The sequence below is a fragment of the Girardinichthys multiradiatus genome, chromosome 5 (assembly GCF_021462225.1).
Source record: "Girardinichthys multiradiatus isolate DD_20200921_A chromosome 5, DD_fGirMul_XY1, whole genome shotgun sequence".
Taxonomy (NCBI): Eukaryota; Metazoa; Chordata; class Actinopteri; order Cyprinodontiformes; family Goodeidae; genus Girardinichthys; species Girardinichthys multiradiatus.
Genome location: NC_061798.1, coordinates 29269408 through 29288789, shown reverse-complemented (window position 1 = coordinate 29288789; position 19382 = coordinate 29269408). Strand labels below are relative to the sequence as shown.

Genomic DNA, 19382 nt, shown 5'->3' with positions numbered 1-19382 from the left:
GTTAAAATCAGTTCTAGTTGGAGACAACATTGGTACTGGAGTTGATGTGGATGTTCTGACTACCTCTCTGATCTTTTGGGTTTTTTCAGTAAAGAATTGAGCAAATTCATTGCAGGCCCTGGTAGAGTGGAGTTCAGATGCTACAGTTACAGGAGGGTTTGTTAACCTGTCGATCGTGGCAAATAATGCACGAGCATCGTTAATGTTTTTACTGATGATCTCAGAAAAGAAGGATTCCCTTGCATTTGTAAGGTTAGACAATTTCTCTTAATCTCAGATTAAAAGTAATCTTTTCCATAATACATATACTGTTTGCAGTCTCCATCCAATGGTCCAAACGTGATCAGCTTTATACCATCTTCTGGTTTTTATCTATTCTAAAAGATACCAATCTTTTCCAGTCTCGTTAGGTTGAAAAAAGCAAGATTTCTACATTTGTGGGTATGTCATTCTAAGTAATTTGGAGAGTGCTGTGCAACCTTTATCTCAAAGTGGTTTTATTTCATCACAAGACCAAAAAATATGGGAGTGATTGGCACCCAAGTCCTCACACTGCCTCCAGCACAGTTCTAATGAACTGGAGAATGTGTGCCTTTTTTGCATGTGTTTCATGGTGTTTTATTGTCCCTTACTCATGCTGTGTTATTTGCCTTAAAATCCAGAGCTCTGAACTGGGAATTACAATAGACCTTCTGCATGTTCTAGCACTGTTTACTTTGCGAACTTTGGTTATCCGAATTCACAGTTAAAGATGCTAAGAGAAACTTCCTGAAGTGAGATCTAACTGGGAAAATCAAAATTTTTCCGAGCTGCCCTGAGTTTAGTGTCCAATATGGCCACCACACCTGTACAGGTATGTCCAAAAAATTTGAATTTTGCATTAAAGTTCAATATTTTTTCAGCAGTCATTTCAGAAAGTGAAACTCATATATTATATAGAATCATTACACATAGAGTGATATATTTCAATCCTCTGTTTCTTGTTATTTTGATGATCTGTGCACAGGTAAAGAAAATCCAAAATGCTGTTACCATTACAAGACAATAATGGGGTTCTCTCTATTGTATTGATCCAAACACTAAAGGAACATGTTCTCAAATATAGGTTGTATAGTTATCTGTTTGCCACCACATTAGTAAAATAAAACCATCAGAAATACAGATAAATAGTTTATACCTGAACCTTTCACTGCATTTTATGTGTGGCAGCCATTATGAACACTAAGCTCTGAACTGCTTCACGACCTCCAACTTTACAAGTCAGAATTACTCTTTACTGGTGCTCCTCTGATCAATGCCTAGGTTTATATTTTATGAGAAAAATGTTGTTCTGAGAACAAGAAAGCAGTCAGTGGATGAGCTTTCCCAGAAACATGAATCCACTTCATCAGGTTTCCTTTTCAAGGTTTTTCGTGAATTATTACCGACTAATACATTTCTGTCTGCAACAATAATATTAATCTAAAAAAAGCAAAAAAAAGGTTGGTGACTGCAAAATATATAATCAGGTAAAGCAATAAGCTAGAACTGTTGAGAGGCTTACAGTAATCACATAAGAGGATAAACAAAGATTTATTATTATAATGAAATAAATCTGGTAACGGTTTATTATTTATCATATAACACAGTGTGAAAGTCTCATAGATTCAGGGTATTATTTTTTGAATTTTTAAATTATTTTACTCTTATCACCACCGGAGTTTTTCCTTATCACAGCTCAACCATCTCAAAGACTCAGTGCTTTGCAAAAGTATTTACACTGCAAAAACTTTTGTTTTTCATATTATATCATGTTTAAGCCACAAACTACTTTTTTTTGGGGGGGGGGGGGGGGGGGGGGGGGGGGATTTTGCATAATTGAGAAGTGTAATTAAAATTATACATGGTTTTTAACATTTTTTACAAAGGAAAATCTGAAAAGTATGGCTTGCATTTGTATTTAATGCCCCTTACTGTAATACTGATAAATACAATGCAGTTCAGTAGTTATCTACAGGGTCCATCTCTGTGTAATTACATTTAAGTATAAATACAATGGTTCTGAAAGAATGCAAAAGGAACAGAAAAGCACAATGGAGAGATCAAAAATTGCAGGAGTGATTAGTTTAGAGAAGCTTGAATCCTGGGCAGACGACTACTGGGACCAGGATCAGGTCTAATCAACAGAATGTACTGCAGTGAAGTCAGGACAGGAACTGAAGAACTGATGGGGCTAGAAATTGCAACACTGGAAGATAAATTAACAGGATCATCAGAGAAAAAAGAGGATAATAAAACAAGTAAATAACAGGAATGTCAAATTTAAGAATAAACTAAATACAGAAAACTAAAAGTGACAAACAAAACTAAAGTCCCACAGATCATGGTAATTAGTGAGCATTATTCAGAGAAGCAACCAAGAGGCACATGCTAATTTTGGAGGAGCTGCAGAAATCCCCAGCTCAGGTGGAAGAATCTGTTGACAGGACAACTTAGTTGCATACTCCACAAATCTAGACTTTGTAGAAAAATGACAAGAAGAAAGTCATAAAAAATCCCCAGTTTGACACTAGAGAGGCCTCTGGTCAGATGATACTAGGATTGAACATTTTGGCAAACATGCAGAACACTATGTGTGGAAGAAAATAGGAAAGTTCAAGTTTAATTAATATTTTTTTCAGCGCTCTGTAGTAGTTTTTCCGCCTCCCAGGTCCTGATCCAAAGCAGAGAATCTGCTTCCCAGAGAAGAGCAGATCCCCCCTCCTTCTCCTGCATCGTCTCCTCGCTAATCTGTGGCGCTCTGCGCCCCCTCCCTCCATCTCTCTGGACAAATGTAAGCGCACCAGCTGGACAGACTCTCCGCGGTTTCATTTCTCATGCTTTGACTTTCAGCAAAGTGACATTTGAACTTAAAATCCCCACAGAATCCATCCATACCGTGGATGAGAGTGCAGGCTTGGAGGAAGAAAAGAGGTTCCAGTCTAGAAAGCGGAAAGAAGGGATCGAAGAGAGCTTTGCGTGGACTTTTTTTCTATCCTTGTTTATCATTTTTTTAGCGACGCACAGACCGATCAGTGACATGTCAGTGAAAATGTAGACGCAAATGAAGCGCGGCTCAGATCCTGCAGGTCCTGCGCGGTGGTAAAATAAGAGAAAAGGATGAAATCCAGGAGTCAGGATCAGAGTCTGTCTGACTCCAGAGAGCTGGACAGATCCTACGATCCGCTCACAGGTGAGGTTACTCCATCATCACCACCATCATCATCATTAGTTTTGTTTGAGTTAATGCTGTTTGCTGGCCTTGCTTCAGCAACCCTGATTTAATAACACAGTAAACATCAGCACTGCGTCCAAAGAGCTGCATCATGCTCAGAAATGAACTAAAACATCTGGAAGGATTTAATCTTGATGCTGTTTTATTTTTTCAGCTGGAACCTGAAGAGTAAAACAGCATATAAGTAAAGTAGAGCAATGGTTGATAGATGCAACTATTAGGGGAGAGAGGATGGAAGGTTTGTCGTAAAAGGCTACCTGTAATTACTTAAGAAGAAATGATACATTTGAAGGTCAATCAAGCAAAAAAAATAGTTCATTTTTTATTCGTCTGTTAGTGTGTTTTCTTCTCATTAAATTGTCTTCTGCCTTTTTGGAAGAAAACGTTCAAAAAGATATTGACTTCGATCGATCCAGATAAAATCACTTTTTTTCATTTGCTGTAAAGTATATCTGTATTTTCTCCTCACATAAGGGCAAAAGATCATAAGTTAGAAAATCATAAAATGTGTTCTACTTGACAAAACCCCAAATAAAAACAGACGTGTCCATCGTTGAGCTGGTTCACTATGATTAGTTTGGATTTACATTGTGTTAATGTCCAGTCTATCTGGATGTCAGTATTATGGACATATGAGCGTTAAGACCTTCTTCAAGCTGCTCTGAATGCTTCAAGAAATTATTATTTAATGCAGCTGTTTTATCTTTAACACCAATGAGGTGAACGGTGTAGTCCCTTGCAAAAATATTTACACCCCTTGAGCTTTTCACATCTGTCAGATCACAACCACAAACGTCGACACATTTTATTGGGGTTTTATGTGATCAACACAACGTAGTGCATAAAAGCACAATGAATAAAAATGACACCTGGTTTGAAAATAAAATATGAATTTTGTGGCATATGTTTGGGTTCAATCCCCCTGAGTCAAAATGTTTGTAGAATTACTTATTTTTCCTGCAATGACATCGTCTCTGACCAGGTCTCCCGTGCTGCTGAGGAAAACCATCCCCACAGCATGATGCTGCCACCTCTATATTTTAGGATGGGGTGTTCAGAGACTAGTTTTCCACCACACATAACATTTTGCATGTAGGCTAAAACGTTCTTGTCTGGTCTCATCAGTCCAGAGCACATTTCCACATGTGTACTGTGTTCACCGCATGGCTTGTGATAAATGGCAAAAAAACAGCTTTCTCGTGGCTTTCATTGAGCAATGTATTTCATTTTGGGTCTTAATAAAGGCCAGATTTGTGGTGTGAATGTCTAATAGGTATCCGGTCAAAAAAATCTCCCACCTGAGCTGTGGATCTCTGCGGCTCCTCCAGAGTTACCATGGGCCTCTTCTCTGCAATTTGTATTTGTAAAAAAAGTATAAATTTCCTTCCATTTTACAATTATGAACTATGTTGTGTTGGTCTATTACATAAAACCCCAATAAAATATATGGATGTTTGTAGTTGTAATGTGACAAAATGTGAAAACATTCAAGGTGTGTAAAAACTTGCTAATATTTCATTGTGTGGTTAATGTGTGGTTCCCCTTGTACAACTAGTAAATGAAATTGTAAAAGAATTATCAGCTGACACTGATGACGGCCAACACTTAATTGCATCTGTAAACTTTATCATTTCTAAAATCCATCCGTTGATCCCTCTAAGAAGACAGATCAAAACTTCCACTCAAGTTAGTTTGCCCTGCTTGGGCACTATGTGGCTCAGTTGGTAGAGCACCGTGTGCAGAGGCTATAATCCTCGATGTTGTTGTCCTGGGTTTGATTCCCAGTTTCGGGCTATTTGCTGCATGACTACCTATTCTCTCTTCACCCTCTATCCTGTTGGATTACTGTCCCAATAAAATCTTTTTAAAAAAATAATCGTTTTCCCTGCTTTGATCTTGGGCATTTTCTTTCCTAAATCAAACATGTGTAATAGGCAACCAGGTTAAAAAATAACTACATTAGGCCAGAGGAATGTGGTATTTAAATGTATAACTTAAAGTTAACGTGTCTGTAGAGTATCCTGGGGAAGAAATCAGAGACATAAAAAAAAGAGACTAATCTGTCGGCTGAAGTTATACTTGTCAGCAGGAGCCATTATAGCCTGAGAAGATCAGTATGCTTCCCTTCTTTGTGTGCACTTTTTCCTACTGTTATTTTCTCCTCTGCGGAGATCACACAGAGATTTCTGCTTTGTAGGGCCACTCTGTCATTCCTCTGACAGATCCCAGAAATAGTTTTTTTTTATCTGTGAAACAAGCTGGAATAGCATATAAAAAATAACCAAGAAGCCAGCCTTAGTGCTGCTCCCATTATGATGTCAGGATCTTTGTAAACTATTTTAGTGATGGAAGATGGTGCTAATCATAGGCAGGGTGCTACATCCACCCAGCTGCAGGTTAACCAAACAAACAAATACTACCAACTCAGATAAAACAAGACAATATATTCAAACCAAACACGAAAACATTTTAAATACTAATCATTGTCTCACATTTCCCAATAAAACAAACTGGACGAGGAAACCTAGAACAGCCTGGAGCAGGGGACACGTTAACTGAATATTTTCCATTTTTGACCGTTTTTTCTAAACGGTGACGGAAAAATCTGAAGGCCATTCGTCATTTTGACAAGTTGTAATTCACACCACCTGACCACTTGGTGGCAAGTTAGCAAATAAATGAGCTGTTTCCTCCTGCTGAAGCCATTGCTTGCTGGATCAGGATACCCCTCGTCCGACGAGTCCTGCCAACCTCTGATAATTTAAATTGGACAAATGTTGCCTGAGTTAAAAACTTTGACTGAAGAGGCGATTGTAATTCCAGCCTCTAGTGTGGCAGCAGAGCGTGGATTCAGCCTCCAGAACAACATCAAAACAGCCATCAAAAGTTGTCTGTCCGACGCAAAAGTCCAGACCTTCATGACAATAGCCTCTGCAGCAATCCCGCTCCAGACATTTATTTACACACATACAAGTGCACAATTCAGGTCCATGTGGACCAGGAGGAAGTTGTGATCTGTTCATATTTTAGGTGCAATCGTTTAATTTCATTGTTTATATGTAGTTACTGGGACAACAGTCAGTGGAGAAAAAGTTACATGTAATCATCTGGTTGATGCGGATTCTCTGTTCAGCTTGTTTGGACTGAATATGAATAAAAATAAATGAAAATAAATGCAGTAGAATTTTTACTTATCATTTTAAAACATAAAGTGACAGGTAAAAATAGATTATGACTGAAGTTTTTTTTACTCTGTCTGTCAAAATGACCAAAAAGGAAAACGTTTAGTGCAACCTCCAATACCGTTATACTCTATACTGAGTGGTGGTCGTCACTACATACATTAAATAGTACCGTGTACTTTTCAGTGACATTGTAGTTTTAATATATGCGTTTGTTGTTTGTCGCTGTGTTGGTTTTTTTCTCTCTATTCCTGCAGGTTTAGAAATAGACTTCTAGGGTGTTATCTTGGATTCTAGTTATCCTTCTTCCTCTCCTCTATTCTTATCTCTCTCCATTTCTGTGTTATTGTTTCCCTTTCGTTTCCGTCTCTGTGCCCATTGCATTTGAAATAATCCTGAAGTTCTAAGTTTTTTTATATATCAAGCAGAGCATTATATCGAAAGCCGTAATGCTCCACTTGTGAAGTAAAATCTGTTGGGCTTCTTTTTTGGCACTCAAACAACAATTATGGTCGCGGCGCTAGTGGTGTAGGGGTTAAGGGTGCGACCGTGTGCAGAGGCTATAGTCCTCCTCAATTCGGCTGTCTCGGATTCGAGTCCTGGACCTGGTGACCTTTGCCGATTGTCTCCTCCCCCTCTTTTTGCCCTCTTTCCTGTCTACCCACAGTTGGAAAAATAAAAAATAAAGGCCTAGTGCTGCACCTCAATAATTTCAGTTAACAAAGGAGATCGGTTTCGAGAATACAATCAAATCAGTGTCTTAGTCTGCTTGCTCTGCCCAAGACAGGAACTTACCAGCCTTTTATAGCTCTTTCACAGGCTGAAAATGTAATTCACAATACACAGGAGACAAGGAGATAAAACGGTCCTTGAGCATCAGATGTCTAACCCTGCAGAGAAGAGATGGATCTTCTCTTGGGTAAACAAAACCTCCATATCAGAGGAAGGCCTTGCATTTCAGGCATCTCCAAGTGTGGCATGCTGACCTGGCAAGAGTAGATCTGGTCTAAACTGGACATTTCATGGACATCAAGCTGATTTAGGACAAACACAGGAAAACAGACGATATCCCAATGATATCCAGAAGTGCTGACTCGGCTGTCAGAGACACAACAGGATGGCCAATTTAAATTTTTCCACTATTAGTGTTCTCTATTGGTGATCTTCTCAGTTTATTTCCCCTGTGTTTCATGGGTTCTGTGTATATTAGCCATTTTTCCTTAGTTGCCCGTGGATCCCTGCTCCTCACAGCTGTTGTACATCCAACAGGTAGACATGTCCATACTGTATTCCAGTAATCAACCTCACCAGCATTTAAGCCTCTCAGTCCAGTCGTTCCTTTGTCAGATCCTCCTGTACAGATGAATATTGCTGCACAGCATCTTCTGTTCATCAACATCCCAGATAGCACTCTGAAGAGATTTTTTTCCTCTGTTTGGTGCTTATACAGCAGGTAAGCAGTTGCTTTTAAAAACAAAAAAAATGAACTTCCTGCTTAAATTGCAATTTAAACACTGAAAGCTGAAAAGCAGCAACAGCTTTAAATGTCAAGTTAAAATATACTAAAAGCTCTAAATGTTAACAAAACCCTAAAACAAAGACTATTCAGAAAGATGTCATAAACATTAGCAAATCCAGTCAAAACCTCCAGACAGCCCCACAAATGTACTTTTTGGGAGCAAAAACATCTTTTTTGTTTTTTGAAAATTAAAGTGTTGATCATAAGATATGGCTGTATGATGTTCTCTCCATACATGCGTGGGTTTTCTCTGTGTACTCCAGCTTCCTCCCAGACTCCAAAAACTTGAGTGTTGGGTTAATTTGTCTCTAAATTCCTCTTAAGGTATGAGTGTGAGTGCGTGTTGTGTTCTGTGTGCCTCTCGCCCAATGACCGCTGGAGAAAAGAGTCAGCCTCCCGTTGGTACATGAGATTCAAATCTATTCTAGCAGAATCATCTCAAACAACTGAAATGAAAAGTTGTACATTTTCTTTTTATCTGTTGTTTGTTTAAGAGTTCATTCATCACTGGGGTCAGAGGTTATAGAGGTCATTTTATTGTTTACTGTTCAGGGAAACACTAAAATGAACATAAATCAACTTAAAATATTGTATAAAAATAATATTGTAATAGTATGTGGTTGTAACAGGAGTTATAAGTACTAAGTGGGGATCTGGGTACCACACTGTAAGGTGATATAATATCAGTGCTGTACATTAAACATGATTAAATAGATGTGCTTACTGTTAAATTATTATTCTAAAACATCAATATAAAAAAATGGATATCATACTGGAGATTATATATAGATATAACAATAGATGGTGTAGATTGTATCAGTGGATTAACTACATATGTACAATTACAGATAGTGTAAACTAATTTTGACATGAAAAACAAACCATAGGTAAAAATATATCATAATGTAAAAATTATTTAGATACTCTAGACTGAATATACATGAAGGAAGGATTTAATGAGGTAAATTTCTTCCATTGTCATTTCAAATATGATGGTTTTATGTTTGATTATTATTTTGTTTGCTTTAGAACATTGGTATGTTTAAAATAAACATTTAATTCATTAAAATGTTATAACTGAGTGGGCTGTGGGAGTCATAGTGTGTCAACTACCTATTTCTCTCTATGATGTACAGTATGTGGTGGAAAAATAACAAAGAATTCAATAATCTTAAACTCTTTTTAAAATTGGTTAACAATGCATCTCAGTAATTAACAATATCATTCAAAAGTTCATTTATTTCAGCAATTTAGTTGAAAAATTGAAACATTGGTTGATGTTTTCTTTGTTGTAAAAATGCTTCCTGGCAATAGATCTTGTACCATTTGAAAGTCTTTTTTATTCCCTCTAAATAAAGATGCATTTGTAAGAAAAATGCTTACATTGACTCAGCAGCAGAGTTGTGGCTTGCACACATAAAAACTTTCCAAATACTCTCTCTTCTGCCAACGCCAAAAAGCTAATTTTGCTGTTAATTATTGTTTGGTGTCTTTTATTGCACTGGATTATTCAAGTATGAAGAAACAATGAATATGTATAAAGACATATTGGCAACTAGTTTATTAATTTAACAAACAGGGAACTCAGCAGTGCATGTCATAACTGTGCACAACCACAACAACCCTCCTCCTCACGCTGGTCACCAGCTTGGTCTCACACAGCTGTGGGATCACATCCCGTTCCTCAACCAGTTTTTATGTTGGGGTCAGATGATGTGATTGTGCTGGTTTCTCTGACACAAACAGGACTCCCAAGCAGATCCTTCACGTTTTCAGTGGGGTTGAGGTCAGCACTGCAAGAAGATCCTTTAAACTACAATATGAAGGTTTATATGAAGTGTTTCAGTCAGTCACAAATCCAGTCAGTAACTTCTTTATCTTAGCCTTACATTTTCTGCCTTCATGTAGTTTTCAACTATCATCAAGTTTCAACACTGCGAAAACAGATATTTTAATTTCTCTACATCATAACGTCAGATGAGTTTAAGCTTGTGAGTTTGCAAGGCTGTACAGACCCTTATTTGTTCTCCCTATGGTCGTGCAGCTGCCACATTAGATAGTTACCCAAATGAGACAAATATTGTTGCTATTCACAGTCAGTGATAGCAATAATTAGTAGACTTAAAGGTCTCTGCCAGCCTGGGAACTACAGTAGTGACTAAAACTAGATTTTTGTCTCTTTGTTTGTAGAAACCAGCTTATTGCAATAGTATCAGAAGGATGTCAGAAACGGGGGTAGGTAATGAATTAAAACATAATTTTAGATTTTTAACAAAGATTTGTCTTGGAAACATTCAATTTATGCATTGTTGCTACACAAGAGACTTGCCCCTGTCTAGACCTGAGAATCAGAACCCTTTGTTGGATAATTTTGTCCAGAATTTCAGTCTACTGTCAGATATCTCACTGAAGATAGTTGTTTGAGAACCCAATTAAATAGTCTTATAATAGTTGGTCATTAGTAGTTTATTAGACACCGACCTATGTGATCACTAATGAGGCTGGTTGTTGCTGCGTTGGTATTACACCTCTCAGCAATCCTTTCACAGCCGGTAGTTTGTTTAGCTCAACACTGCCCTCTAGTGACCAGAAACATTCAGATATGTTTCTGGAGTTTTTATTTATTTGTTTTTTGTCACCCTTGTTTCATATCAGTAAATAATTTTATTATTAAAGAAAGATAGTCTGAGAATGAGTTTTAAAATGATGGATTAGTTTATTATGGGTAAAAAGCTTTCCAAACCAACCAGGGATATACAGCACAATTGTCCCCCTTGTTCAATCATGAACTGACTATAATTAATCAAATTATTTGGTCCACCTGGCCCACAGAGTCAGGAAATCCCTTAAACAATACCTCTGACAACATGAAGTAGGTTGTGTCCAGGAGCACATGCCATGCCCTGCTTTCAGAACCAACCCTCAGAGTTCGCAGTGCAAAGAGACAATATCACTTTGAATTATAGACATGGCTGTTAAGTGAGGTATAATAATACAGATTTAATATTTGATCTGATTGGTGTTTCTTAGACATTTAAAGTAGTGTTTCTTGAGGTGGTCTGTGGAAAATTAAGTGCTCTTTCTAAAAGGTCAGATACTGTTTAGGTTTTTCTTTAAAAGGCAGTGGACTGTGGTGATATGTCTCTTTCAGGACTCGCTCCACTTACAAAATTCTGAATTTTAGAAGAGAAAAGAAGATGTTGGTTTTAGTGCAATAATTTCTACATTAAGTGAGAAAATGTATCTAAAACTAGATGAGTCGTGTTTACACACAGTACTTTGAAAAGTTTTAGGCAGGTGTGAAAAAATGTTGTAAACAAAGAATGCTTTCAGAAATATAAATGATTGTTTATTTTTATCAATTTACAAAATGCTAAGTGAGCGAACCCAGACATACAGCCAAAGTCATTAAGAACTATCCTCAACATAAAGAAGACCAAGAATTACTGGAAGTGATGGTATGGCCCCCACAGAGCACTGATCTCACCATCAATGAGTGTGTCTGGGATTACATGAAGAGACAGAAAGATGTGAGAAAGTCTACATCCACAGAAGATCTGTGGTTAGTTCTCCAAGATGTTTGAAACAACCTACCAGCCAAGATTCTCCAAAAACTGTGTGCAAGTGGACCTAGAAGAACTGATGCTGTTTTGAAGGCAAAGAGTGGTCACACCAAATATTGATTTGATTTAGATTTATCTGAATATATATATCTCATGGTTTATATTTCCTGTGTGTGCTCTACTTTGATGTTTACAGGTAATCATCTTTCCAAACCCAACAAAAAGACGATTAAGCAACGCTTCCTGAAACTGCTGCCCTGCTACCACTCCGGCTCCAGCCTTTCAGTTAATCAAAGCAAGTGTCATTACACACACACATATATATCATGAAGAAATTATCCAATTTCCACCCATCTCAAAAGTGCCCCAGTGTGGCTCTCTGTAGATAACATGTTACTGTGTTTCTGTTTCTCAAAGCAGGAAGTATAACTGATGAAGGGGAGCTATCCACTGTGTGCTACAGACCAGAGGGACTTGACAGTCTTGTTCAGCAAACTAAATTCAGCAAAAAGGAGCTACAAGTTCTCTACAGGGGATTCAAAAATGTCAGTTTGAAGATTGCAGGGAATTATGAATTTTCCTACATTCATTTACAGTGAGAGTGTGTTACCTTTAATGCTGCACAGAAACAGCTGTGGATCTGTTATATGCTGTATGTCTATAAGCAGACTGTTGTGAGGTTTTGCTCACTTATATTTTCCTGATATCTGCAGGAGTGCCCCAGTGGTGTTGTGAACGAGGACGCGTTTAAAAGTATCTACTCCAAGTTCTTTCCACAGGGAGGTCAGGCAGTGTCACTATACTTCAATAATGTTTGGAGGATTTTTTTTTTACCCTAAATTTTCATGTTTGTGTTGTGTAATACAATTATAAATCGATTACTGATGTAATTTGACCCCCCAACCGTCTTTCCCAAGAATAAAAAAAACTGCAGACAAACTTTTAGTTAAACAAAAATAGAGATGAAACAACTCAAATGAAACTAAATAAGAAAACCTTCTGTACTACCAGGTCTGAAAATACTTGCCAGTTGAACTAACAAACAGCTTACCTTATTCACGAGTAAATAAGTCCAAGCTCCATCACTTCAAATATTCATCTTAGCAGCGTATAGCTACAGCGTCTCCTCTGTGTAACGATAGAATGGCATTTTCGTGTTTTTTGTGTTGTGAGTCTGTTTTTGTTCGTCTTTGTTGCACTCATCCTTCATTAAACAGACACCCGCGAGCCGATGCTCGACATCAGTAGATACATTTCTATAGACTTAAGACCTGCAGTCTGATCTAGTGGCCTACTACATCGCCAATCCATTGTTCCCGCACACTGCGGAGATGCCACAAGTGATGCACGAGCAAGCAGAAGACTGAGAAGTGAGGAATTATCCGGGCTAGGCTCGCAACTAATCCACTCCAGCTGCCCATTCCCACCATTATACTAACCAACATATGCTGTGAGAAAAGGCTGTGTCCTGGTGTTTGTGGAAATGTGGCCCAGTAATAGTGTTTCAGACTGCACCATTCGGTCTCTTAGGAGGTAAGACCTGCTCTGGGGGACTCTCAGTTTACATGAGCAATGCCTGGTGCCCTCATGATCTACAAACTCTGCTCACCAGCGGTGAAGTTTATGATTATTAGGTGTCGGCCATTCCACCTACCGAGGGAATTTACAGCCATTCTGTTGGTAGCTGTAAACTTCCCTCCTAATTCCAGCAAAGACAACAGAAGAGAGGCGCTGAACAAACGTAACTCATCAGTGAGAAGCAGACAGTTCACCCTGGTGCTTTCTTCATCTTAGCCAGAAACTTCAACCATGTAAACTCTAAGAGTGTGTTTCCTAATCTAGGCTGTGGTGAGGGATTCAGACCATAACAGACTACAAGCCCTCACCGCATTCCTGCAATAACTCCAGTTCTCTGCCCAATGAGCTAGACAACTTTTTTGCCCTCTTCGAGGCGGACAGCAGTACCCCAACACATAAAACTCCTCCCCTCACAGCAAACAGGTGTGGACGCTAACCCCTGACAGCGTGAGAAGATCCCTCAGAAAGATCCACATACATAAAGCCTCAGGTTCGGACACATTGCAGGTTGAGTTTTGAGAGACCGTGTTGTGAAACTGACAGAGGTCTTCGCAGCCGTCTTCAAAATCTCTCTGAGCTAAGCTGTTGTCCCCACATGCCTCAAAACCACCACTATCATTCCAGTCCCAAGAAATCATCTCCATCTTGCTTCAAAGATTACTGCTCAGTTGCACTCAGTCTGGCATGCTGTCCAGCTGCATCACTGTGTGGGACGGTGTCAGCAAGGTGCTTGTCTGTACAGGTCCTTCTCAAAATATTAGCATATTGTAATAAAGTTCATTATTTTCCATAATGTCATGATGAAAATTTAACATTCATATATTTTAGATTCATTGCACACTAACTGAAATATTTCAGGTCTTTTATTGTCTTAATATGGATGATTATGGCATACAGCTCATGAAAACCCAAAATTCCTATCTCACAAAATTAGCATATCATTAAAAGGGTCTCTAAACGAGCTATGAACCTAATCATCTGAATCAACGAGTTAACTCTAAACACCTGCAAAAGATTCCTGATGCCTTTAAAACTCCCAGCCTGGTTTATCACTCAAAACCCCAATCATGGGTAAGACTGTCGACCTGACTGCTGTCCAGAAGGCCACTATTGACACCCTCAAGCAAGAGGGTAAGACACAGAAAGAAATTTCTGAACGAAAAGGCTGTTCCCAGAGTGCTGTATCAAGGCACCTCGGTGGGAAGTCTGTGGGAAGGAAAAAGTGTGGCAGAAAACGCTGCACAACGAGAAGAGGTGACCGGACCCTGAGGAAGATTGTGGAGAAGGGCCGATTCCAGACCTTGGGGGACCTGCGGAAACAGTGGACTGAGTCTGGAGTAGAAACATCCAGAGCCACCGGGCACAGGCGTGTGCAGGAAATGGGCTACAGGTGCCGCATTCCCCAGGTCAAGCCCCTTTTGAACCAGAAACAGCGACAGAAGCGCCTGACCTGGGCTACAGAGAAGCAGCACTGGACTGTTGCTCAGTGGTCCAAAGTACTTTTTTCGGATGAAAGCAAATTCTACATGTCATTCGAAGATCAAGGTGCCAGAGTCTGGAGGAAGACTGGGGAGAAGGAAATGCCAAAATGCCAGAAGTCCAGTGTCAAGTACCCACAGTCAGCGATGGTCTGGGGTGCCGTGTCAGCTGCTGGTGTTGGTCCACTGTGTTTTATCAAGGGCAGGGTCAATGCAGATAGCTATCAGGAGATTTTGGAGCACTTCATGCTTCCATCTGCTGAAAAGCTTTATGGAGATGAAGATTTCATTTTTCAGCACGACCTGGCACCTGCTCACAGTGCCAAAACCACTGGTAAATGGTTTACTGACCATGGTATCACTGTGCTCAATTGGCCTGCCAACTCTCCTGACCTGAACCCCATAGAGAATCTGTGGGATATTGTGAAGAGAACGTTGAGAGACTCAAGACCCAACACTCTGGATGAGCTAAAGGCCACTATCGAAGCATCCTGGGCCTCCATAAGACCTCAGCAGTGCCACAGGCTGATTGCCTCCATGCCACGCTGCACTGAAGCAGTCATTTCTGCCAAAGGATTCCCGACCAAGTATTGAGTGCATAACTGTACATGATTATTTGAAGGTTGACGTTTTTTGTATTAAAAACACTTTTCTTTTATTGGTCGGATGAAACATGCTAATTTTGTGAGATAGGAATTTTGGGTTTTCATGAGCTGTATGCCAAAATCATCCGTATTAAGACAATAAAAGACCTGAAATATTTCAGTTAGTGTGCAATGAATCTAAAATATATGAATGTTAAATTTTCATCACGACATTATGGAAAATAATGAACTTTATCACAATATGCTAATATTTTGAGAAGGACCTGTATTTTAGCTGTTGGTTGTTGTCACTGCATGTTGCACTGTGCTCACTGCAACATGCTTTGCATTTAGATGCTACTGTAGTGTTGAAGTGCTTCAGTGTTATGCAAACTCTATCAAGACTTCTTTTAGGTAGTTTTTTTTTAATTAAATTTGCCTTTCATCAGTCCTAACAACACGTTTTTATCTGATTCCTCTAGTTTGGTTGCTGAGCTCTGACGTGTGCATCACTGTCACTTCACAATTTTAGGGTACACCGGTTACAAACGTTCTGCGTTGTTTAAAACCACAAAATGCTATATATATTATATGATTTCATAACCCTCCCCTAGTGGATAAGAGTTTGCTTTAAACTACATCCAAGAGACTGTTCTTTAGGTTAAAGTTTACATCAAAGGGGTGAGTGTGTAAATAACACATTAAAAGTGAGAATTTAAGTATTTCATAATAGTAAAACAAAATAATTACATTTTCTGTCAAAATTTTTATTTCCCTTTGACCAGGAACTAAATTTAAATGTGTACCTTTGTAGACAACTTGGGAAAGTCATGTTGTTGTAGTGACAATAACAATATTCTGATTGTTGGTTTATCTTTTTTTGTAGATTCAAGTATGTACGCACATTTCCTGTTTGAAGCCTTTGACACCACCAACAACGGACTGGTTAGCTTTGAAGTGAGGCATTTCTCTTCGCTCTCATTCTTCCCTCTGTCTGCAGACTCTTGAACATTTAATAGGCTTTCAATGGCAGTTTTGCATAAAGTCTTAACTCACTCCTGAAACTGTTTTAGTGCGATAGCCTAGTAAACTGAAGATAGCTTCACTTTTTCAACTGATCTAATTCGCGCCCAATTTATCTGCTCCCTCCTTTAGGATTTTGCTGTAAGTCTCTCCATCATTTTAAGGGGCTCCATCACTGACAAACTCAACTGGGCCTTCAATCTGTATGATCTGAACAAGGACGGATGCATCACCAAAGAGGTACTTGAACTTCTCACTCTTTGTGAAAGCTGTCCTAAACTGTTTCAGCATTTCTAAATATTGTTTCATTTCTTCTTTTGGTTCAGGAGATGACAGATATAATGCAATCTATCTATAACATGATGGGGAAGCATACATACCCCAGCATAAGAGTCAGCGCTCCAAAGGAACACGTCGACTGCTTCTTCCAGGTAAGGAAATTATCAAACCTAGTGAACAGTGAAAACTTGGCAGTGAAACTGGGCTTAACTGTACATGCTTCAGTATATCCAGAAAGTGATTCGAAAAGGTTGTTGGAATATAGTTTCTTTTTTAATCTGGATTTACTGTAAAGGTGATGCGGTTCTTATAGGTTTGATATAAACTTCCAATTTGAGATCAAACCGTAAACTTGCCATATCTCTGACAACCCGCATATGATAGTGGTTAATTTTTCTTTCCTGTACTTATAATTACTTCATTCTTTTAACATTTTTAGAAGATTTTTTTGTATTCAGTTTTAGGTATAGACTATTGCAGTCATAAGTAGGGACTGTATAATACCAGGAAAATATTGGATACCATTGCTGAAAATTGTTTGATATCTTTATGATTAATCTACGTGTTCCTTTCAGTTTTCCTGTTTTAGCATTTAACAATACCCCAACCATTCTCTGTGGGTGTTACCATCACAGCCGCTAAAGATATACATCAGGTGGGGGTTATAAAGGCAGTTAGAGTCCCTCCGACTGAAATATATTAGCAATATGCAGAGTGGGATAGTCTAAAAACTCAAATAAAATATCTTACCTAATATTGTGTACAGGCACTTAATGAATAGGCCAGTCCGAAGAACGCAGAAAGCAGAAGTAGATTGACTCTAGTTGAAAAAAACTTGGCAGGCATTTCTAAACAACTACAGATTCGTAGATCAAAACTTTATAGAAGAGTACCCTGTACAAGTTATTCAGACGTGTCACCACTTTGCCAGAATGCAGAAGAAGACCAAAACTGCCATCCTTCAAGGCTGGAACACCAGTGTTACTGTCCACAGTGAAGTCAAGTTCACATCATTATGGACAGAGATAAAGATAAACCAGATGAAAAAGATCTCCTAATTCCTCAACTTCACACCCAAATCATCAGCTAGATGGTTGAAACGTTGACTCAACAGAGTCTTCCTACAGGAGAGCAGGTTAACATTAAGCTTCTAGAATGGCACCCAGACCTCAATCCTGTTGAATTTTTTAAATGTTGGGTCTGTTGGAAATCAACTAATATAAATTATCTCTAACAATTCTGCCATTTGAGGGCACCGCAGATCACCGGCGTCTGGTCAACAGCCGACGGTCCGAGGCAGCGATCCTATTCAAACCTCAGCTATTTAGGAGCATCAACACTTATCAGTAAAAAACACAAATGCCTCTACATTCCAGCTCCTGTAGCTGCTCCTCTTCTACTTTTCTTTGGGATTTCTTCTTCTGTGATATATTTTAGCCTTCTGTGGTGGGAAAATCATTCAGAATGGAGGAGGAAAAATTAGCTTTTGAGGTTGAAAAATATGTATATGAACCACAATCTGGTCAATATGATAAAAATAACAAGATCTATTTTTCTTGAGGTTACCTACTTCAAGTATAGTAAATTAATTTTTGTGTAGGACGTTATATGTTTCTTGTGGTAGGCTACGCCACCTGCTGGCATAAATGGATAAATGCATTTGGTAAAAATCCACACATCTGTTTTTACGCCTCCAAGGCATCATTTGCCATTAAGAGTTCATGGCTACAAAAGTGTGTGGTCAAGGCACTTAGGGACACTTACTATAATATTAGTATGTGTCATTACAAAAAGAGACAAAGATATTAAAGATAAGGGATTTTTCATGTTTTAGAAGTAGCAATAAAATAGACCAGCACCTCAACAGATGTCTAGTATACATATTTTAGGAGTTAAAAAAAAAGATGTTTTTTTATGTTGACATGATCAGACTACGTAGCTCCTCAGAGGTCCTATTTGAACCACTTTTTGTCTGTGGCTCATGTTTTCCCAGAAAATGGACAAGAATAAAGATGGAGTGGTCACCATTGAGGAATTCTTGGAGACATGCCAAAAGGTTTCAAATTACACCCCTTTTTGACTCTACACAGCAAATTCACACTTCCAGCTAATTCAATGATTTAAGTCTGGTCTCTTATCTCCCCCAATCCAGGATGAGAACATCATGCACTCCATGCACTTGTTTGATAATGTGATCTGAATGCTGACGGACAAGAGATCAGAAATATTCTGTTTCGAGCTCTGCTGTCAGTAAACCGCTCTCCATCTGAGTGGGGATGGCGTTTCTGTTCCTGCAACAATGACCAGAGTGGATTCACTCCAAACACACCTTTTAAAAAACTACACTAAAGAGACTGAGCAGAATGAGTCAAGTTTTACTAAGTTTAGCTCTGGTGTATTAAGAGGATGACTGTAACATGTAACCTGTAAATACCTCAAATAAAGTAATTTAAAGAATATATAATCCAGATGCAGCAGTATCTACGTCTTCACTAATGGAAAAGATAAGAACATATTTCTGTTTGCACATATTCTACATTAGAAAAAAACACTGAATGTACAGACACACCCTTATACAGTGCAATTTCCCCAAAATGTAAATGTTTGCAAACTTTCTGCATTCCTGTCTGATTGGAGATCCCTATAAGCATGAAATGAAGCAATAATCTTAGAATAACCTTTGTATGCTTACAAAAATTACCACTATCATTAACTGTAGATTGTGTCTGCATGATGTCTATTTACCAGCCACTGTAAGGTTCACTGAAACTGTTCATTTGTTCTATAAATGGAGTTGGTTACACAAATGGTGAGATTGTTTAATAAAATGACAAAGATTCTATTCAAAAGCATGAATTTTATTTCTGAGGTGCTTGGCATTGATTATTTTATCTCTACTAGGGCTGTCAATTTTTAAAAATAT

The 19382-nt window shown here is 38.5% G+C and overlaps 1 protein-coding gene across 1 annotated transcript; it reads left to right on the top strand.

Moving 5' to 3' along the window:
• The first annotated feature begins 2700 nt into the window (after nt 1–2700).
• LOC124867955 (Kv channel-interacting protein 2-like) lies at nt 2701–19301 on the top strand. Its single transcript, XM_047364672.1, has 9 exons — nt 2701–3211; nt 11714–11812; nt 11938–12062; nt 12231–12300; nt 16044–16114; nt 16313–16420; nt 16507–16611; nt 18453–18515; nt 18612–19301. Exons 1-9 carry the CDS (start codon nt 3139–3141, stop codon nt 18657–18659), a joined length of 762 nt encoding a protein of 253 aa, XP_047220628.1. The 5' UTR covers nt 2701–3138; the 3' UTR covers nt 18660–19301.
• Nucleotides 19302–19382: the final 81 nt, after the last annotated feature.

Bases quoted from the DNA above. Each gene is read 5' to 3' on its own strand.
- LOC124867955 (XM_047364672.1), top strand. From the start codon at position 3,139: ATGAAATCCAGGAGTCAGGATCAGAGTCTGTCTGACTCCAGAGAGCTG. The intron at 3,212-11,713 runs GTGAGGTTACTC...TGATGTTTACAG, and splicing joins ATCCTACGATCCGCTCACAG to GTAATCATCTTTCCAAACCC. The intron at 16,421-16,506 runs GTACTTGAACTT...CTTTTGGTTCAG, and splicing joins ACGGATGCATCACCAAAGAG to GAGATGACAGATATAATGCA.